Source organism: Heliconius melpomene, chromosome 16 (assembly GCF_056956725.1).
Source record: "Heliconius melpomene rosina isolate 202511_hmr_F chromosome 16, ASM5695672v1, whole genome shotgun sequence".
NCBI lineage: Eukaryota > Metazoa > Arthropoda > Insecta > Lepidoptera > Nymphalidae > Heliconius > Heliconius melpomene.
This window is the reverse complement of record NC_140404.1, coordinates 12,281,590-12,303,930: the sequence shown is the minus strand read 5'-3', so window position 1 is coordinate 12,303,930 and position 22,341 is coordinate 12,281,590. Positions and strand designations below refer to the sequence as shown.

Here is a 22,341-nt window from a genome sequence, read left to right as displayed (position 1 = left end):
AATGAGGCGCCCATAGCGTCACTGCGTCACCGCACGGACCTCACTACGCGCGCGCGCAGGGCGTGTCAACTTTTGACGTCTCGCTCTCATTAATGATCTTCAGCGCGTCGACTGTCGTGTCTTTTATTGAGCTCGATAAGATGATGATACTATAATGCGTATAAACGGTAATCATTTAACGGCAGACAAATTTTAGTTTTACGAAAATATTTTTAATTGGCGCCAATTGCCACACACTTTTGTCGTTGGTGCCTTACTGCCTTTGTTATTCTTGATTGGTTATTAAAATCGTTATTGTTTTAGTAGCGTTACTGGTAAATTGAACTCTTTGTATTATTTTTTAGCTTATTTCAGATTGTTTTGGTTTTCCTCTTTGATTTTACTAAAATTACAATATTTTAGTTCCCTTGCATCAAAATAGAAGCAATATTATAATTATTTTCTTTTTTACAGCGAATGAATAATCAGAGCGTGTGTTTTACATTGGGGATATCATTAACTGATACACATAACAAAACATAATATGGGCATTGTATTGATTTTTCTTCTCAAAAATAAAATGGTGCTATTCATCAAGTTAGTGGTGTAGCTTAAACAAATACTATTATTCAAATAGGTAAACCGTAACCGCTGTGCGTAGAAACGGGAAATTTGGGAAACGGGAATGTGGGTGTCCACATTATGAAAATAAAAATTTGTCTAAATTTATCGTTATTAGGGCTATCAGCATTAACCTCAAGACCGAAAAAAAAGGGTTTTGGCGTGAAGTACTGTCTCGCTCTGTTGATGGACGACTCCTCTTTTTGAGTCCAACTTGGCCTTGCTAAGGCCCACTGTGAATAAATAATTGCCTGACAATATGTTTTGCTAAATCTGTAATAAAACATTTTAACTTATTTAGCTCTTATCTATACTAATGATAAGGACAATGACAATAAACGCCATCAAATTGCTTTAAACGAGTGCGCCGCACACATACTTAGTTAATTGTATGTCAGTACGTTGTATGACAAACATATTCAATTTTATTAGATCTAAAAAAAGACCGCGACCCGATATACATATCTATATCTTATAAATAAGTAACAATAAGGCATTTTATTACAAAAAAATAATTGAAAAGTATTAAATTATTTCATCATTAAGGATTTCCCCCCTCCCTCCCACCGCCGCCGATGACGTCCTGTCATACAGCCACGTAGTGTTCATGATTGAATTTATTAATATCTTCACTCTTGGCAATTGCAGCATAACAGTATTAAAGGTGGTATGCGGGCGAAGCCGCGAGTCTTTAATATAAGTACACTTATTCAAAAAAACTATCAATATTTGTGACTTATTACTCGATTGTTTTCATAGTATGTAAACAGTAAATTTGACCTTATTAATGTAAGATTATTGGAAACATTTAACTTTAAAAAATGTGCATACCGCACTGGGTCTTAACACGACATTTATTAATTAATAAAATAATGAAATGATTATATTAATTGCTTTATTTTGGTTGTGGTCGATCCATACCCTAAATTATATAAATAATATCTCTGTCTGTTTTATTGAATACGAATAATTCTAATTTTGGAAACGCAAGAGACCTATAAAGCAAACGATCGCAAAATTTTCAAAATATCCTGAAAACTGTAACAAAAATATCACGACTACTCTTACAAACTTGTAATGTAAGATTAGTGACCAGAGAGATTAGTGTGCACAAAGAGGTAAATAAATCCATCAAGTCATTGTTTTCATAAATATATATATATAATGCACAGCGGTCTAGGCCTGCGGGTTGGCGGCCATGAGCGCGAGGTCGGCGTCCACCATGTCGCGCACGAGCTGGTCGAAGGTGACGCGCGGCGCCCAACCAAGGCGCGCGCGCGCCCGGCTGGCGTCGCCCAGCAACAGCGCCACCTCCGTGGGCCGGTAGTACTTGGGGTTGACGCGCACGAGCAGCGCGCCCGTGGCCGCGTCGTGGCCCGTCTCAGCGTCGCCGGCGCCGCGCCACGCCAGTGCACGCCCAACGTGCGCGAAGGCGCGCTCCACGAACTCGCGCACGCTGTGCGCCTCGCCCGTGGCTACCACGAAGTCCTCTGGTGCGTCCTGCTGCAGCATGAGCCACATGGCCTCCACGTAGTCGCGCGCGTGGCCCCAGTCACGCTTGCTGTCCAGGTTGCCGAGCTCGAGGTGCGACATGAGGCCGAGGTGTATCTTGGCGACGCCCCGCGTGATCTTGCGCGTCACGAAGTTCTCGCCGCGGCGCGGACTCTCGTGGTTGAACAGCACCCCGTTGCACGCGAACATGCCGTACGCTTCGCGGTAGTTCACTACGATCCAGTAGCCGTACAGCTTCGCGCAAGCTGAAACGTTAAACACAGTAAAACACATTACATTTGTTGCAGTCATATAAACGCGCGAACATATTCGAAAATATGAACTCGGTTCAAAATACTTGAAGTGTAAATGAGGGTCATGTTTAATAATGTATAAAAATGATATAATGATTGGAGCTATGAATAACCGAGTTACAGTTAGGTGTATGAGAAGGAAGCGGATGAATGAATTATGGACTTGTTTACATTTTTATGCAACCAATGTTGGACAACGTGGCCACTGCCGAACGAGTGGCATGACAGGTCCACAAATAGACTGTACTAGACATGGAGTTATAACTTTGATTCAAGGAATGCAACATATATAAATCCGAAAGGCTGTCGTGAGAGGCACAGATTGATGACAGTGGATGAGGCGAAACCGGCGTTAGCGCCCCGTTCGCACTGGCTGTTACGCTAGGCGGCTGCTTTTTAGTTCCTAATTAAAAACATGTAAAAAGGCCCTAAAACAAAGTATCTTAAAAATTACATCGACCAAATAAATAAAAAATTACATCGACCAAAAAAACATATAACAAAAACTATTGTGCCAACTGAAATAAAATAATTATTGCATGAAATTGCAATTACTGCATCGAACAAAAAGCTCCTGAACTTCTTCCTTTCGACGTTGCTTAAAAATATTATAAAATGATTGAGAATTAAGTTTTAAAGTAAGAAAAATCATAACCAATATAAAATAAATATTAATAAAGCTTATACTAGAAGGCTATTAATTAAATGACACCGTACCGTAGGGCGACCTCGGGTAGAAGGGCGTGTTCTCGTTCTGCGGCACCTCAGCCACCTTGCCGTACAGCTCGGAGGTGGAGGCCTGGTACACGCGCGCGCGGCGCCCCAGTCCTGCGGCGCGCACGGCCTCCAGCAGGCGCAGCGTGCCCAGCGCGTCCACCTGCGCCGTGTACTCCGCCAGTTCGAAGGATACCTTCACGTGCGACTGCGCGCCCAGGTTGTAGATCTCGTCCGGCCTCACCTGCGCAACCACAAAAACACGCCACTGGCTGAGCCGTAACCGCTGTGCGTAGAAACATCAAATTTGAGCGGATGCGGAATGTTTTTTTCTTAATGTGGACACCCACTAAGGGATTTTGAAAAATTTTAATCCTGAAGAGGTGAAATGGGGGTTGAAAATTTGTAATGAAGATTGAAGCCGCGAGCCTTGTTATTGTGGTTTTATTTAAATAATAATCACCGAAGAATACCTTATGAACCCAGTCAAATGACATTCTGTTCAAACGTTCGGCGCGGGTTCAAATCCGCACTTGCAAATTTATATATGTTTTCTAAAAAGTATTTTGAATAAGTATATTTAAAATGGTCGGGTTTTATCATTATAAGGCCTTGGCAAACATTCCATTTTTAGCTCTAAAAGCACAGAACCTAAATTAAGACAATATATTCTACTCATTCTAGAAACATTGCATACTTGCATAACATACTTTACATAAAAGAACTAACTACAACTCGCTAACTACAACGATACACATACTACGTATGTATATAGGTAGGTCTGTAGGTCTGTATGTACACGTACAGTAATCTCTCGTATCTCTACTATTAGAGAATTACAATTTACATCTAGATTAGATCAACAAATTTAACTTGATAATATTTATCATCGATTCAGGGAAACATAATTTACAGGCACGTTATCAGCATTTCGGAAATTTTGAGTATAGAAATTTGAATTTCAATGGAGTTTTAAGTAAAATATACAGTACAGTAATAAACGCATGATCCATCGAACCAGAATTGAGTTATAAACTATACACACCTACATACGTACACACCTACGCACCATGCACGACCGTGCAGAGGCACGAGTCACGACTTCGCCACGAATACGTAACAACAAAACAAACAGACACATTCCAAATCGTATGACTTGTATAGAGCACTCGTGTTGCTTTGACAAAACAACTTGTATCCACAAACCTCACATTCAAACGAGAGAACGAGAATAGTGGTGTTGGTGTCAAGCCCTACAATTTAATGTACACTCTCATTTCATGTTTAACATAATTTTAATGTCTATGATAAGCTTCAAGTATAAATATTACTATTTGTAACAACAAATAAATGAATAAGTTCTTGTAATTTAATCTATTTGTTAATGTTAAGCTTCTCTATTATTATTTTAATTATTAATATAAAATATTATTAATTAATTCAAATTTCAAATTCAAATAATTTTATTCAAAATAAGAAGTTACATGCCTAATTTTTTGAATGTCAAATAATTTACCACCAGTTCACAAAAGTTAATACCTCAGACCTGAGAAGAACTGGCACAAGGAACTCAACAGGACTTTTTTCCCAATTTTTTAAATCATGATATAGAAAGTTCTCTGATGTTTTCTGGGATCCTTTTGTAAAAGTGTATACATTGTCCCATAAAAGAATTACAGATTTGATGTAAGTGAGCTACAGGAGCTCTAAGGTTAAGCCTATTCCTGGTATTAAAATTATGAACATCACCAATTTTGATACAATTATTACTGTTTTTTTAACATACACCTTTTAACATTAATTTTATATAGTTTAAATTATGTTATTTTAATTTGTAAATAAAATTAAGAATTTTTAAAGCTTGAAATTAAGAAATTATTTTCTGAGTAAGATGATTTTTCAAATAGTTTTTCATATTTTGGTAGAAAAATACTGTATGTATAATATTTTAAGTACCTTAGTGATAATGTTTATGAGACATGTTGTATCAGTCAAGTCTCCATAGTGTAAATGCATCTGTCCCCCGGTGTGACATGCCGGCTGCTCATATAAGTGTTGAATTCTACCTGTTGAAGATGACATAGTAAAATACTTTTACTTAAAATATAATTCAATGAAATATATATTTATTAAATTGGTATTTTACCAGTGTTAAAAGAGGATGAACGACGAAGAATTCCATGTACTTCATATCCTTTTTCAATAAGGAACTCTGCGAGATAAGATCCATCCTATAATAAATGGTGTATTCATTTACATATTAGCTCATCTCACCTTACTCAATTAATACTTACAAATCAAAATAATAAAAAAAAATGTTATAATAAATAAATGTACCTTACAGGAAATAAAATGTTTCTGTAAAATGTTAAGTTATAATAAAGCATACCTGACCAGTTATACCAGTAATTAATGCCACTTTCCTTTTTACGCTATTACTAGACGGTTCACCGGACATTTTGAGGTGTCTTTTGTTTAAACAGTAATTTAAACACGTCTACACTCCGCGGCCGGCGACTTGTGATAACGTAAAACGTTCCTAAATCTTATCAGACATGGTCCGGCTCATAGTCGAAAATAATTAAATAAAATTGCAAGTTAAATCATTTTTTTGTGGCTTATATAAACCACAAAAGTTTTTATTTACTATATTCCTTTTTTGATTACTTAAATTGGTTAATATTATCGTAAACAAAAGTGTAAGTAGTCATATGTCAAAATCAGCAGTACCTATCTAATTCTTATAAGTTATAAGGCTAGCTACACACACACACACACACAATATTATTGTCAATATCATATTGGCAATAATATTGTCCAATGTATGGCCCCGCATACTACACAATATTATTGACAATATTTCGTCGTAAAATCTGACGCAGTCGCTCAGTAGTCAGTAGCTTTATTTGTGTGCGGACATATTAAATCTAAAATGAACAGAAAACCATTGCTTTAGTTATTGCAATTCGCTTACTTAGAAGAAACAAGCAATATTTTTTTTTTTTCTAAGACTGGATGACGCAAAATCATTCAAAATCACAAGTTTAATCATTTTAATATTATAAAAACAGAGTTCAAGAGAGTTCATTTCAAAGTGTTGCTGTAAACGCGACAGGTTGTGGGTTCGATTCCCGCTCGAGGAAATAAAATATTTAATATTTCTTCGCTCTGGTGTTGAGGCAAAGCGCAGCGTTGAGTTTCGCGACTCAACACGAAATGCCTCCAGAATTCAGTGGAAACTGGGGAAAATGGCAAAGGTATTGTTTCCAATGAACCACTGCTTAATACCACGGTGAAGAATATTAGTCCCTTCAATATGGTAATTAATTAAATACTTAGGTTCCCTCTGTTGCGTGCGGCGTGCAGCGTAATTTTACTAAATGAGGATGATTTTAATATTATTTTTTTTTGTAAATATCGGACAGCTTCTATAACGCCCTATTTTTCTTCACTTTATCTCAATATGCTTCAATAGATGTATTACATAGCTCTTAGTAAGATTCTCATGTTTTAATAAATTATTAAATATTGCTTTTCCGTAGAATCGTCCATCCTTAATAAAAAGCAAAAGCGTCCGCCTGCATTGAAGTCCTTTATTCAACTAAAATATTCCGGGCGCATGGAATATTTTAGGCACACGACAATATTATTGCTAATGAACCCCCCCCCCCCCCCCCTCAACATTGTCGTGGCAAAAACAGAATTTCTAGAAATCTACAATAATATTGACAACCGGCCGCACACATGTTATAGGCTGAGCTCCACAAAATGCTGACAAGCGAGAGATCGGGTGAACAGCGCCGGTGGGAAAGGAATTTCTTCTTTTCCCACACTTATTATTCCATCGTGGAGTAATTAAGTCGTAGGTTAAGTTAGATTAATTTAGGTTTAAATAGATTACTGTTTATGTAACATTGAAAGCAGTAGTCTTAGATATAGTTTAGTTCTAGATTTAATTTGTACTTTCATTTAAAATATTACAAATATAAACTTATCTATAAAAATCGTATTTTTCTTAATCCTCCATCTGTTATTATTGACAATACGTGCATCACAATATTATTGACAATACGTGTTTTATTGACAATCTTATTGTACGTGCTTGGACAGGCTAACACAGCGCGCTGCACAGACCACTTACGAAGAAAATTACGAATTAAGGCCTGCACATTAATTAACACAGATACTAAGGGATAAAATCTGAACCGCTAATAAATGGTTTTGTCGTGTTCAAATACGTATATAATTGTGTTTTTATAAAAATTACTTATTGCAATATTAGTTTGCATTCTGTGAAGTATTGTTACTTACTTCACAGAATGCAAACATTCCTTAATAAAAACACTAGCGGACCCGGACGCGGCTACGCCCGCTTGAACTACTTATACGAATATTTATTAAATATATTTATGAAATTATTTTCAGTTTTCAATAGAATTAGTAAGAAAATATAAGCCTAAATGATTAAAATAACCTTAAAAAGAATAATAAGTGAAGATTTATTATTAGAAAAAATATCTGAGTAATTAAAATGAACAAACAATAATTACATAAAAATTAACATTACTTCGAAAATATATGAAAATTTACAAAACATCATTCATACTATGCCACCCGAAGGCTAGGTCATTCCGAGTCCGTGCCATCTCCTTAATTATTTATTTGAATGTTATACAGTAAATTATAATTTCCCATGAAAATATTTAAGGAACAATATTTTTGTAAAACATTTTTATGTGTCTCATAAGGTTGAGTCGGCGCGCGCCATGTACTCGCATGCGTTAAGCAAGCTCATTTTGGGTGACGTTTTCTTAAAACAACAAACTTTGCAAGCCGTTGTTTAGTTGTTATTATTAACATAGCGGAAGAAATTGCATGTCAAATAAATAAGTATTTTAATATATTACTATATATTGACAATATTACAAATGTAAGAAAAAAAAAGTAACCTATGTTCATCCCAAAACTCTCAAGTATCTCTATATGAGTATTTAATCACAATTGAATTAGCGGTTGGGCCCTGATTGCTTAAAAGACAGACAGACAGAGTTACTTTCGGATATATAATATAGGTATGGATACGGTACTGTATTATATATTTTGTTATTTTGTGAAAACTAGCAACACTGTCAACGTGATTTTCCATAAAAAAATATAAATGTCACATAGAATGATAGAATAGGGATTTTTATTTCACAGTTTTGTAAGGTTATTGTAATATAAAGTAATTGATATACGTTTTATATGTGTAAATGTAAAACAATATTATTTTATTTACTTAGTCTCAAAGTTGAATAGTATTAAAAGTTACTTTTAAATTACAAGATTGAGTATAATGACAGAAATTACATGATTTGATGTATATATTTTATTGTTTAGTGCGCGTCTATGCAAATAAGAGTAAAAAAGTATACTATAATATACAATAAGCTATTTCATCATGCCGGATATTAAAATAACTCCTTTAGGAGCGGGCCAGGATGTAGGTCGAAGTTGTATTTTGTTATCAATGGGAGGGAAAAATATAATGTTGGATTGCGGAATGCACATGGGTTATAATGACGAGAGGCGATTTCCAGATTTCTCTTACATCGTTCCTGAAGGTCCGATAACAAGCCAGATCGACTGTGTAATAATTTCTCATTTTCATCTGGATCATTGCGGCGCATTACCATATATGTCGGAAATGGTAGGTTATACAGGACCAATATATATGACCCATCCTACAAAAGCGATTGCACCTATTTTGTTAGAGGACATGAGAAAAGTTGCCGTGGAGAGAAAAGGGGAATCTAACTTCTTTACTTCCCAAATGATAAAAGATTGCATCAAAAAAGTAACAGCTGTTACATTACATCAGTCTGTGATGGTAGACAACGAATTGGAAATAAAAGCATATTACGCAGGGCATGTGCTCGGTGCTGCCATGTTTTGGATCAGGGTCGGTAGCCAGTCTGTTGTTTACACCGGAGACTACAACATGACTCCTGATAGACACTTGGGAGCAGCTTGGATTGATAAGTGTCGCCCAGATCTTTTAATTTCAGAGTCAACATACGCAACTACAATTAGAGATTCTAAGAGATGTCGTGAGAGAGATTTTCTTAAAAAAGTTCATGAATGTGTTGAAAAAGGTGGGAAAGTGTTAATTCCTGTGTTTGCTTTGGGCCGAGCCCAAGAACTCTGTATTTTATTAGAAACTTATTGGGAAAGAATGAATTTGAAATATCCAGTTTACTTTGCATTAGGTTTGACAGAAAAAGCCAACAACTATTACAAAATGTTTATAACATGGACCAATCAGAAAATACGAAAGACTTTTGTCCAAAGAAATATGTTTGATTTTAAACACATCAAACCGTTTGATAAATCATACATTGATAACCCCGGTGCTATGGTGGTGTTTGCTACACCAGGCATGCTGCATGCGGGCTTGTCTCTGAATATATTTAAAAAATGGGCACCCTATGAGCAGAACATGTTGATCATGCCAGGATTTTGTGTGCAGGGCACAGTTGGACACAAAATCTTAAATGGTGCCAAAAAAATTGAGTTTGAAAACAGACAAGTTGTGGAAGTTAAAATGGCTGTTGAATATATGTCTTTTTCAGCTCATGCTGATGCAAAGGGTATCATGCAATTAATTCAATACTGTGAACCAAAGAATGTTTTATTAGTTCATGGAGAGGCACAAAAAATGGAATTTTTGAAAGATAAAATTGAGAAAGAATTTAAAATTAACTGTTACATGCCAGCCAATGGAGAGACGGCCATTATCAATACTCCTACTAAGATACCTATTGATGTTTCTCTGCGATTATTAAAAGCAGAAGCTGTTAGATATAATGCTCAGCCACCTGACCCGAAAAGAAGAAGGGTTGTTCATGGTGTCCTTTGTGTCAAAGATAACAGGCTGTCATTCTTAGATATAGACGAGATTTGTGATGAGATAGGCATAAACAGACATGTCATAAGGTTTACAAGCACAGTTCGTTTTGATGACCCCGGGCCTGCTTCTAAGACTGCTGAGAAGCTCAAAACTTTACTGGCTGAGAAACTCCAAGGATGGTCCATCACAATATCTGATGGAAATATATCTGTCGAGTCCGTCCTCATCAAAGTGGAAGGGGATGATGATAACACTAAGAGCATTTATGTCTCTTGGACTAATCAAGATGAGGATCTGGGCAGTTACATACTGGGCTTGTTACAATCGATGGTACAATAATGATAGATGAAAAAGCCATAATTGTAAAAAATCTTTTATTTGTTATAAATACCTAATTAATAATAATAAAATATATTTTGTCTATGCACACCATGTGACATCATTATTGCACTTGCCCTGGTACCATAAGTATAGAAGTTTGTTCATTTGATTTAAGTTCTTTAGTTTTTCTTCATCTATCTCATTTGGTTTCTGGAAATAAATTAAAAATACAATGTACAGAAATAAAAATACATATTATTACATAATATAGAACTTTTTAAATGCATTCCTTAAAATAAATTTAATTTGTTAACTTTTGTTAGTAGCTGCTTGTGCTCCATGATGGAGATGTTCGTTACGATGGTGGAAATAGAGCACAGAGTAGAGGCTAGAGGCATATCAATGTTGATAACCTAATTCCTAAATAAGACCGACTACAGATGTGTCGTGTAGGTCGAGATCCCACCGCTTAAACCTGCAGGGATCTGTTTTCTTAATTAAACTTATATTAATGAATAATACATGATTAGTAGAACAGATTACACATGGGCTGCCTAGAAGAATCCTATCACCTTAAATTACATTTTTTCGTAACTCGTTTTTGGAGAAAATTGCACTCATATTTTTTATATGAATCGCACATAATTTGAAAGAAAATCGCATAAGGAATTGGAAAATTAATGGTTGCCAGCTCTCAGTCTGCCGGAAGTCCAGGGTTGCCTGCTTTAAACAGGTCACTTAATGTTAATAATTTGCACTCATGTGTTTTTTTAATGAATTATATATTAAATTAGGAAAGGAAATGAGGCTGTCGTGGCCCAGAGGCACAAGGGTGTGACTGTAACGTGACGGTTGTGGGTTCGATCCCCACTTGAGGAAGTGAAATATTTATTTATGTTTACATTTCCATTTCTTCGCTCTGGTATTGGTGGTGTTATTCATTAATATTAGTTTAATTAAAAAAACGGATCCATGCAGATTTAAGCGATGGGATCTCAGGCGAATTTAAAATTTTATAAAAATTGGTGCCGATTTAAATTTTTTTCCATACAAACGTTCAACCCCTATTTCATCCCTTTAGGGTTAAAATTTTTTAAAATCCCTTAGTGGATTATAGGCTGTGCGTACGTCCTACCTCGGTCAGTGGGAACATGTCCTTTTATATAAGTATATATAGATTACTACTTTGCACCATATGCGGCATGCTTCAAGTTACTTGCGACAGACAGACAGTTCCCAGGGATGGTGTCTGTTACTACAACACCCGTAGGGATACAGCGTGAAACAGCGTGAAACAGCGTGAAGCTAAGTTAAGTTATTAAGCTAAATATTCGAAACGGCACCTGTGTGTCGGCACCATGTAGTTTCAAATATTTAGTTTAACAACTTAGCTTCCCAAAGCCATTTAAAATGAGAAATGTTTTTTACACTCCCGCGTATTTCTCAGAATACTGCGATCGATGATGTGATGTGATACAGGTGTCAATTTATGAGTGATATATGTAGGTAGTGTACCATGGCGGGCGGGAACAGCCGCCGGAAGTCCCCGCGCCGCAGGTGCTCGGCGTGCGCGGCCAGCAGCGCGTCCCGCAGCCGCGCGCCCCCGCACCGCGCGCCGGCGCACAGCGCGCACGCCGCGTGCCTCGCGCAGTCGCACGCGCGCGCGCACTCCGCGCTGTACACCGCGATGTTGCTCTGCGCGGACACCATGCTGCGGGCCGCCTCGTCACTGCGAGACAAAAAAATATGGTGGGACATGGTAATCTCAGAAACTACTAGTGAAACTTGAATTATAAAAATCTTTATGTGTCGTATGGTCCATTTATCCTAAAACCTGAATATGTTACAGTAAGATTAGAAGAAAGAAGAAGACTAAATATATTTGTCCATATATGATTTACAAATGAGAATAACATATTGCTTATAGGTTCCAACATAAAAGTGATGCAATAAGAAATAGAACAACTCTCGACTTGGTTATCTTCATTTAACCACGGAGGCAAAAGTAAGCCGCGTAACGATCTATATCTAAGTACATTGTGCTTAGATTGACATTGCTAATGATGCCTATATAATAATGAACAAATATATATAAGACTAAGACTTCGCTGCGCGTCGTCACCAGGCTGTACCTCATGAACTGTGGTAGTTAGACTTTTCTAGAGATGATGTATTTCTGTTGCCGTTATAATAACAAAAAACAGAATAGAATAAATAGTGATAGTATGGTTTACATATAATTCTATGGTACCTTTCGTACTCGTGTCCGATTCGTGCTTGACCGGGTTTTATTGTATAGGTATTATCTTTAAGCTGATAATGTTATTATAATACGAAATTAATCCTGGTTAGTAAAGAAATAATTGTGTATTTGAAGGGTTTTATACACTAAATAATGTCTAAATGTTCCTATGTAAGTGGGCGGTGCGTGGGGAAAGGAGTATCTCAACATAAGATTTCCTCTGCCTGTGGAGTGTGCTGTGCGCGGGAACTGGGAACAATGGGAAACTGAAAAATTCCAAAACTTAAGCCAAATTGTAAAATACATTTTTGATTATGAAGTAGTAAATAATTTGCATCAACATATTACAAAAAATTGTAAAATTAAGTTTTTTTAGGCAGAGATTATAAGAGATTTCTATAACATACTTAGAAGTTAAGAAAACTAGCTGACGCGGACGTCGTAAACATTTAACGCGATACAAGATGTCGCCAGCGCGCCCCCCTAGTGTGAGCTGACTCAGCGACGCATTGGTGGGCTTAGTCAATATATCTACTAATATATTCATGAAGAATGAAAGCGAGAATATGCTAGGTTTAATAAATGCACAGTTTTCTGTGGTAGACCGCGGCGAATCGGGTCACTTTTTTTTTAAGGACATGAAAATCATACTAAACCACACTAAATGATTTTTTTATTGGCTAAATAGTAATCATAAGCAAGCCAGCTACGTACGTACGTAAAAAACATAACAAAACTTAAATGATGCATAAATTCTCCGAATAATTAACAAAAAACCCGCTAGATATCCGATTCGTCCCATTTTGCGGGGCGAATAGGATCGAACATAAAATAAATTCTAAATATTTTTATTTGTAACATTATAATTATTTTAAATATCACACAAATCACACCTTTTTCGGGCCTTTTCTATCTCCTATATCGGCACATTTTCGTGGCACCATTCTTCGCATCTATGGTACTAAATTCAATCACAAGGAACCAATCTTGACAAGCCATTTCAATTTCTCTATTGAATTTTTGTTTAATGTTTTGACGTTCTGCGGATTCAAATGCCTGTTACAAACCACTTTGGGTGCCATTTCAAAGCCGCGACTCGCTAAGTACAGTAGACGTTATCTTCTCAGTGTTCTCATCTAATGATAGCTGTTCACCATGATCTTCATGACACCCTTGGAAATAGTGGATCTTCCTTGTAAGCTTGTGTATGGTAATTTGTAAATCTCAGGGGATCGACATATGGTAAATTTTTCACCCAAGACTTTATTTGCGGTTTCTTTTATTTTTTCTTGGAACCTCTCTCTCTAATATGTACATACGAACTACATCACAATAAAATAAAAAAGAATCTTTAATTTTAAATATGAAATAACATATTTTAAATACCATAGTGGATCACCCACTTCGCCCGATCCCCCGACAGAGCGAGCCCCATATTAAAATTTCTTAAATAAATATTTTTCGTTTTTACCTATCACATTATTTTTCAAAAATTCAATATATTCTAAAATGGGTCTATTTTTCCTAAAGATTTGTGTAATTAAATTATAAGTACTTACCTTAGATGAGTGCCAAAAATGTAACATACACAGTAACCTGAATCGCTTTTGAGCAGCCCTCACACTGATCTAAATTAGGGTTAGAGGGTCCAGGTCTGACCTGGCGTCCAGGTGGCGCGCCGCGGCCAGCCCTGTCAGCGAGAGCAGGTTGTAGAGCACCTGCTCGTAGAGGAGGCGGTTCGGCGCGAAGTGCGCGGCGCTGAGGTTGGGTGACATGTTGGCCTCCAGCAGCCGCACGCGCAGCGCCGCGTCCACCACCAGGTCGAAGCGCATCAGCTCGAAGAAATTGTCCTGCGACGGGTAGCTCTTCAACTGGAAACATTAGATACATGCAAACCACATGTACTGAATATTGATACACGAATTCGAAACTAAAGTTAAATGAGAATGACGTTTGCAAGCAATTTTTGCCAATTACTTACTTATTTATTATCTCTAGAACTAATAACATTACGAATTCCAATCGACTTTAAAATTCTATAAAAGGTAGGTATACTCATATGTGACATTATCAATCACTGATCTGTAAACTAAAATTACCGGCAATTTAGAAACTTGGTACTTAATGTATTTTTTTGTATTTACCGCCTCGACGATGTGATGCTCCTTCGCCAGCAACACCTCCGTGATGGCCTCTTGCACCTCCTCCCACATGCGCGTCGTGTTCCCGCCCTACGCCAACACAACATATACTGAGTATGCCTTCAAGAATGCCTCGGTTACATTAGGAGAGATATCTTGAATGGAATGCGTCTCAATAGGCGGGCGCCGGCCGTATTGTAGCATCTGCCCACTGAGGTATTTCACATTAGATAGTCTGAAAGCCTTAGGTCTAGTGAAAGATCGACCTGAGAGCTTAAATATTATGATGAGTCACAAAGAACGCTACGACGTCGTCTTTCATTTTTACTGACAATTATCTATGCAAATGGAGATTACCTAAAGTAACCTAACGTAACCTAACGTAATTATTCCTTGTTTGATGAGATACTGAATGAAATTACTTTCATTTTTATGCGTTATACGATTTTAAACATTCATAAATATATCTGGCAATCTTGTTAAGCTTTACAATCGGGCAACACGGTATGGTAAGGTATTTAGCTGTAATAAATAATTAGCTCAAAGTACGTTATTATAAATGTGAATATCAACATTGCTCGTATTTATGGTTCCGTAATTTTTAAAGAAAAAAGGAACCCTTATAAGATTTTTCAGTCTGTGGTTATCCGTCTGTGTGTCTGTCAGTGGCAGGTTTATAGGTGGTACTTGTTCAGGAAAAAATCTGAAAACTATACATTTGTAGTTAAATCCTAAAAAGTAATATCCTTAAAATGTGGACAAAATTTGGCATTAAAGCCGCTAGTTCAAGTAAGGTATCAGATGAAATGGCTCTGGCTAAGCTGATCCTGAATTTCAGAAAAAGCTCGAGACCTCCAATTTTTGTAAGGAACCCTCGATGGGTGAGTCCCACTCGCGCTTGTCCGGTTTTTTCAATACAAAACAATCAAAAATCCTTATACATCCTTATTCGACAGTCCAGACATTAGAGCTCCCACAGGCAGCCACGCAGTGTCTGCATATTCTCAGAGTACCAGAGTATAACAGAGTACGTAGTAAAAAAGATATATAAGAAGATTATACGTAATAAAGTAACAACAATAACAATCTGCGAGATGTTTTCAAAGATGCAGGTATTATTACAGTTGCTTCCCAATTTCTATATTATAACATTCTCTTTGTCCGACAAAATATACATTGTCATAGCAAAAATAGTGACAGTCATACGATAGGAACGACAAATAAAGATAAGCTTGTTACACCAAGTTTTCGCCTCCAAAAAGTTAATAAATCCTTTATGGGTCTGAGTATACGTGTATATAATAAAATTCCGCAGTGTATTCTTAATTTACCACTTCCAAAATTTAAAGTATTTGTAAAAAAAGTTCTAACAAGTAAAGCTTATTACACTGTACAAGAATATTTGAAGGATAAACATGTATGGAATTAATGTCTATTGAATGTAATGTAGGATAGCTGCCAGCTAATGTAATAGTAAAATATACCATTGACTTTGAAAAGAGCAACTGTTGAGTTTCTTGCCGGCTCTTCTCAGCAGAACTGTCTTCCGAGCCGGTGGTAGCTTTTTGTTCATATGTTCATTCGACGATTCAAAAGTGCTTGTAATAATTGCCTATTTGAATAAAGAATATTTTAAATTTTAATTTTTTTTGAATAAGGTAATATAAACTCGTATGTAGTACAAGCGGGCGAAGCCGCAGGCGGGCCGCTAGTATATAACGTACAGGTAGGCAGGGAGGTCCTCCACCGGCGCGAGTGGATGACAATCGATATAGCAAGGGTTAATTCGTTAATCCCATTGCGTCGTGTCGCGGGGTGATCGACATATTAGCGTGAGCGCTAAGCGCGGCGCCGCCAGAGAAGGCGCGCGGCACGCCGGGCGGCGCAACCAGAGCGGGCGCGCGGGCGGCGGGCGGCGGGCGGCCTACTTGCATCAAAATAGAATACCTACAGTGTTAATACATTATATTAAAAATGAATGTCCTGACATTTGTGTGACATTTCATGCCGCAGTATAAATAAAGCGTATAAGTAGGTATGTGACGACTCCCTCGAGACGAGAGACGCGCTGTGGACGCATGTGGACCCGTTTACCCTTTCGTATGAACACAGTAATAAATCCCACTTACTCAGCCACAGGCACCGCTCGCCGGCACTTTCTCTCATATAGTTAGTAATTTTGGTATTATAAGAACAAAGTTTTGTATGATTTAAATTAATTCCAAAAAGCTTTCGTTGATCTCTAAAGGAGTCTCTCCCTTAACAGTGCCCAGGTAATATTTTTTCACACATTGAGCTCTAAACTATCGTTGATCACTCTCACTTCAGACTTTCGCCGCCAACATTCAGCGGAACGCGATGTTTGCGGGGGGCCTTATGGTACCCCTTTACAGCCTAGCGTGGTGTCGTGTTAGTCATCGTCTAGTGGACGGACTTACATGGCAAGTGCCAGTCAATGCGCCTCTCGTTGCTCATTACAGCCCCGCTAAACAAAACGGGCTCAACTATGCCCTCTGAGCCCTCCACGTACATTGATTGACGCACTTTGCTGCCTATATTCAATGTGTGCCAATAAAACGGACGCTATTATGAGAAATTATATGAAAGATATGACTATGATTTTATATATTAACTAGCGGCCCGCCCGCGGCTTCGCCTGCGTGAACTACGATATTATTATTTTCAGTCTCCATGAGTACCTACGTCCTATAAGTGACGTCCATGTAAAATTTGAGACTCCTAGCATTTGTAGTAACGAAGTTTCATACAACCTTTCAACCCCAAAAACAACCCCTTAGAGGTCGAATATAGCAAAGTCCCGTCTTAGCGAGCACCTACGTCCTATAAGTAATTCCTATGCAAAATTTGAGATTCCTAGCACTTGTAGTTACTGTGATTTCATGATGAGTGAGTGACCTTTCGATTTTATATATATAGGTTATGGTTTTTATTAATTATTAATTAATTACTCGTTACACTTAATATTTCATCTTCAAATATTTTCTGTTTCGCATTTTAGCAGATGTTTGGTCACGCCACATTTCGTCTTGACAAAGCGAAAAAATAAAGATAAATTATAAATTGTAACTTTTCTTCAACTGGAGATCGAAGTCACAACGATCGCAAAAAACTGACGTGAACAAGGTGTACCTTGGAGGTAGCGTAGTGGTCGAAGGTGTCCTTCATGCCGAAGCCGAGGTCGCCGTGCACGCGCGCCAACGCCGGCACCCGCCACGTGGGCCGGTAGTCGTCGCCCACCACGTACTTGTCCAGCACCGACGGGTCGAACGGATAGTACTTCTCGGGGCAGTACCTGGAATGTCACAAATATACACAACCTCACAATTTATAAGACGCGACGCTTTGTGACGTCACTGTCAATGTGACGGTTATTTATTTATTTATTTATTTTTTTATTTATTTATTTATTTATTTATTTTTAGGGAAACATACAGAAATATAAAATTCACAAACATTACAGGTTTAAAAAAATAGCACACAATCCAATTAAGTTTCCACATTAAAAAAAAAAATTACAGATAACACATGATAAAAAATACAATTAAAAAGTTACATAAATAATAACAATAATAATTATGAATTCGATTCCTTCCCCCGGAAGGAATCATTTGATATTTTCTTTTCCTCGCTCCGGTAGCAAGACAAAGTGCAGCGTTGAGTTCCGCCGCTCAATTCGCAATGTCTCAAAACACTTAGCTGAGGGTGGGAGATTAAACATTAACTCTAGGTTCCCAGCGATTGAAATTAAACTTCGTATTGAAAAAATATTTTATTTTCAACTTGTTATTTAAACATTATGATAAGTAAAACTAAACGCAAAAGGCGCGTTACTTTCGTGAAATAAGAAGGTCCACGTATACTTTTTTCACTTTTTACTTCAGTTTTCTGTTTATTTTGCCTCAGATCAAGTATAAAATATAGTAGGAATGTCAAAAACGTCATAGAGCTTCGGTCCCCGTGCTAGTGCAGTAACATTCCAAGTAATCGTTATCAGATAAGATTGCAGTTAAACTGTGCCTAGGTACCTCTTTAAAGCATATTTTATATCGGAGATAATATTTATATATTAAGTGTTTCATAACATAGCAGTTGAGGCCGTCGGCACGAGGGTGTGCTCGACAGGCTGTGGGCTTGATCCCCACTCGATGAAATTCATTATTATCTCTATATATAATAAAACAGTAAAAATATTTTGTCTATACATTTAGTATTTTTTTCTGAAATGGATAGAGGGGCACTTAAAAAGAATAATAGAAAGCAAAAATATATTTTTTTAATTTCTTATCTGTCTGTCTGTGTGTATGGTTATGCTAATTTCTAAAAATACTGAACCGATTTACGTTAAACTTAACCAATTTCTTTCTTATAACCCAGCTTAACATCTAAAGTTTGTTTCGTCAGAATCGGTTCAGTAAAAAAAAGTTATAGTCATTTGAATGAATTCAAGGCATGAGTTTGCCTGCAAATATATAGCAATCCATATCTATACTTATACTTATTATAAATCTGTATTTGTTTGTGATAAATCTGTATCTTTCACCGACTTTCAAAACAAGGAGGAGGTTCGCAATCAAATATTTTCGATTCGATGTTCGATTAATTATTTTGGATTCGATTTCGATATTGGATTATTCGATTCGATTTGGGTATTTTTTGTAATATGCAATTATTATAGTTCTTTTACAAAGAATATTATAAATCCTTACCCAAATTAATAATTTAACATTTAAGACTGTTTCTGAACGAGTAAATTAAATTATTCATTGACATCAATACATTTGACTGTCAGTCAATTCTGTTTATTAAATAAATAATCATGTAGTTCAAGCGGGCGAAGCCGCGGGGGGGGGGGGGGGGCTAGTTTATTAATAGTTTCATTTCTACGCTCTGGCACAAAGAGTATGTATGGTTTACCTGAACAGTACGTCGCCTCGGAACCAGTAGGCTCTAAGAGGGTTGACGGAGGTGACCGCGACGTACACGCCGATATCGAACCTGTACCCGTCCACCAGGAAGGGGTCCTGCACGTACTCCTGCACGAAGCTCTCGCCGCTTGACAGATCAATAGCAGTCACGTTCTTCAAATACACGCCGCGATGTTGATTGTGCTTTTGTAAAAACATTGCATTTTCATTTTCCGCCGCGTACTTCAAAAATGTTTCCTTGTGTTCCGGTATCTTGAAAGCTTTGGGAATAAACTTGGAGTCCGAAGTAGCCAGGTCGACTTTGTTCGTGATGAAGCCTGTGCCCGGGAAGTGGTTTACCCTCTGATGGCTCTGTAGCTGGTGCAGGTGAGGGTACAGCGCCCGGAAGGGGTAGTCGTGCGACCACAGCAGCGTCCAGGGGGTGGCGTTGGTGCTCAGCTCGTACCCCAGCCGACCCAGCACGAGGTGCACGTGCTTGAGGAGCCCGTTTCTATTCTGTACGTCGCTGTGGGCGGAGTACACCCAGTAATACTTTCTCTCGTGTGTGTAATCTTCGACGACGTTTTCCTTTTTATTTTGTCCATTTATTATTTCTAACAGAATAGCTAAAGACACTCCTATAATACAAATTAGGAGGAATATATTTTTGTTCGCGTCATTTCTAATAGATTGAGTTTTCTTTACGATATCGTCCTTTCCAATATTTTTATCTTGGGTATTATCGTTTTTATCTAATAATTGTTTGTTCTAAAAATAATAAACATAAGTAAGTGTTACACGCAATCTTATAATGAAACTTTTGTATATGTTTTGTATTATTGGTCTGTAAATTAAAAATACTTATTATAAGAAGACATCTATAATAAATTTAATGAAAGAATGAGAGTTTTTGCGGAAATACCTCCCTGTATGTACCTTAATTTTTTCAGCTTCACGGTGTATCCCGCCCGCATTTGCAGGGTAGTCGGTAGGCAGAGGGAACCTAGTGTCACCAAAGCGAGGAAATAAAGATATAACACCACGAGTCCACGACGACCTTAAGGTATCAACTTATATATAAGATTTTAATTTAATAAGTATTAACTAGAGTAATTTTTAGTTAATTAAGTAGGTGTCGCGTTAGTATGTGATAACTTAAAATAACGTATCTAAACTTAAAAAGTAAAAGGCGCGTAAATTAACTAGCAAAATGAGACAACATTTATAAACATAAGTTAGAGTCATGAGTAAATATTACATGTTTTGTTAGTCTGAAAACAACCCAAACAATTATGTTCAAAATTTATTGTAATAAGGTCCTAATTTAATAGAAGAGTAAATCTGTATTTAATTAAAAATAATAATACACATTTATTACATGTGCACAATTGCAAACTCACATGTTTGTTGTCCTTGTCGTTCTTCATGTTCATCAATTGTTACTTATTAACAGTTTTTAAATAAATATTGTGCACATCACTTTTATCAAAGGTAGCGCACGCGCACCGCTCTCCACGTGTGCGGCCGGAGTGAGTGCAGCGGTGTTAGAGCGAGACGGCACGCATTACCAGTTAGCACGTGTCAGAGTGAGACAGCGACCACTTTCTAAACTGGCTGTCGGCGTCAGTAGGTCACATCTATGGATTACATATAATTGAGAACCTTTATTTAATGTTCTTAATATTAAATGTAAAAAGACACAAAAACAATATATTTATAGTTATAATTTATTTGAATACAATATCTTATCAATAAAGAAGAGTTCAACATTGCATTTGTCTCTCTCTTGCAATCTTTGCGGAGCGAAAAGAGAAATAGGTGCGGCGGTCAACACCTATTTAATATATAATATTGTTAGCATATTCGTGTAAAAGTGGGTAGACTTGGGTGAAACGGACCATAAAAGCAGTGGAATTGTGTCAGACAAACAATTGTGTGTAGTGTTGTTATTGAGTGAACCTCTGTCCGAGTACGTTGGAGACATACAGAGTACAGACGGTATGTGTTTTTATCGTGTTTATTTTAAAAACGTTAACCGCCCCCTTATCCAACAACATATTTATTTTACAGGCATCACTCTGCATAAGCATTCTTAATTTAATATCTAGGATTTTTAAAAATGTTATCTTTTAAAAACTTTCTCTTCTTTTTGGCTCTTATCAGACAGGTCTGCAGTTCTGACCCGCAACCCAACCAGTACCAGTAGTCCCTGAAATGAGCGCTCCTAACCGAACACACTCTTCAGTTTTATAATATTAGTATAGAGTACGTACGTACGTCACGCGGCTACGTGACGGTAACGGCGACGGAGAAACTTAGATATTGTAATATCACTTATCACTTACTCGCTTAAACAAACTCGTACACCTCATTCGTACACATTCCCATTATTTCTTATGTTTATATTATTCGTGTTCCGAATAAGGCAGAGTAGGTCCTAGACAGACTTGCTTGCATGTGGGAAACCTCAAGGAATGCTGCGCAGGTGGCGGCGGTGCGGGCCTGTGCACGCCTGTGCGGGCCTGCGGTCGACAACGGACAAATATGCAGTATTGATACATATTGACACATATGACACATGATACACACTGGCAATATAACTAATTATAGTTATTTCTTAGGATGGAACTATTGTCTTTAAATACTTTTTATACATGAGATGAATACTATATTCTAAACATATTATAATTTTAATATTTTTAAA

The 22,341-nt window shown here is 37.2% G+C and overlaps 3 protein-coding genes across 3 annotated transcripts; 1 reads left to right on the top strand and 2 right to left on the bottom strand.

Annotated features, from left to right (window-relative positions):
- Positions 1–1,478: 1,478 nt before the first annotated feature.
- Positions 1,479–5,862, bottom strand: Gmd (GDP-mannose 4,6 dehydratase). The gene is made up of 5 exons (XM_085199104.1): positions 5,509–5,862; positions 5,266–5,350; positions 5,076–5,185; positions 3,123–3,363; positions 1,479–2,357 (listed from the first exon to the last, which is right to left on the bottom strand). Exons 1-5 carry the CDS (start codon positions 5,575–5,577, stop codon positions 1,777–1,779), a joined length of 1,086 nt encoding a protein of 361 aa, XP_085055230.1. The 5' UTR covers positions 5,578–5,862; the 3' UTR covers positions 1,479–1,776.
- Positions 5,863–8,217: 2,355 nt separating this feature from the next.
- Positions 8,218–21,177, bottom strand: TTLL15 (tubulin tyrosine ligase-like 15). The gene is made up of 7 exons (XM_085199102.1): positions 21,038–21,177; positions 19,648–20,405; positions 17,863–18,025; positions 14,716–14,802; positions 14,231–14,442; positions 11,845–12,058; positions 8,218–10,539 (listed from the first exon to the last, which is right to left on the bottom strand). The coding sequence occupies exons 1-7, from the start codon at positions 21,068–21,070 to the stop codon at positions 10,429–10,431; spliced, it is 1,578 nt and encodes a 525-aa protein (XP_085055228.1). The 5' UTR covers positions 21,071–21,177; the 3' UTR covers positions 8,218–10,428.
- IntS11 (integrator complex subunit 11) lies at positions 8,560–10,435 on the top strand. The gene has a single exon (XM_085199100.1). The coding sequence runs from the start codon at positions 8,560–8,562 to the stop codon at positions 10,345–10,347; it is 1,788 nt and encodes a 595-aa protein (XP_085055226.1). The 3' UTR covers positions 10,348–10,435.
- Positions 21,178–22,341: the final 1,164 nt, after the last annotated feature.

What these genes read in the sequence shown, in the direction of transcription:
- IntS11 (XM_085199100.1), top strand. Translation starts at nt 8,560, where the DNA reads ATGCCGGATATTAAAATAACTCCTTTAGGAGCGGGCCAGGATGTAGGT.
- Gmd (XM_085199104.1), bottom strand. Translation starts at nt 5,577, where the DNA reads ATGTCCGGTGAACCGTCTAGTAATAGCGTAAAAAGGAAAGTGGCATTA. An exon ending in TTCATCCTCTTTTAACACTG is followed by an intron (nt 5,186 to 5,265) that starts GTAAAATACCAA and finishes CATCTTCAACAG; the next exon opens with GTAGAATTCAACACTTATAT. An exon ending in CTACCCGAGGTCGCCCTACG is followed by an intron (nt 2,358 to 3,122) that starts GTACGGTGTCAT and finishes TTAACGTTTCAG; the next exon opens with CTTGCGCGAAGCTGTACGGC.
- TTLL15 (XM_085199102.1), bottom strand. Translation starts at nt 21,070, where the DNA reads ATGAACATGAAGAACGACAAGGACAACAAACAT. An exon ending in ACGACAAGGACAACAAACAT is followed by an intron (nt 20,406 to 21,037) that starts GTGAGTTTGCAA and finishes TATTATTTTTAG; the next exon opens with AACAAACAATTATTAGATAA. An exon ending in AGCATCACATCGTCGAGGCG is followed by an intron (nt 14,443 to 14,715) that starts GTAAATACAAAA and finishes TAATGTTTCCAG; the next exon opens with TTGAAGAGCTACCCGTCGCA.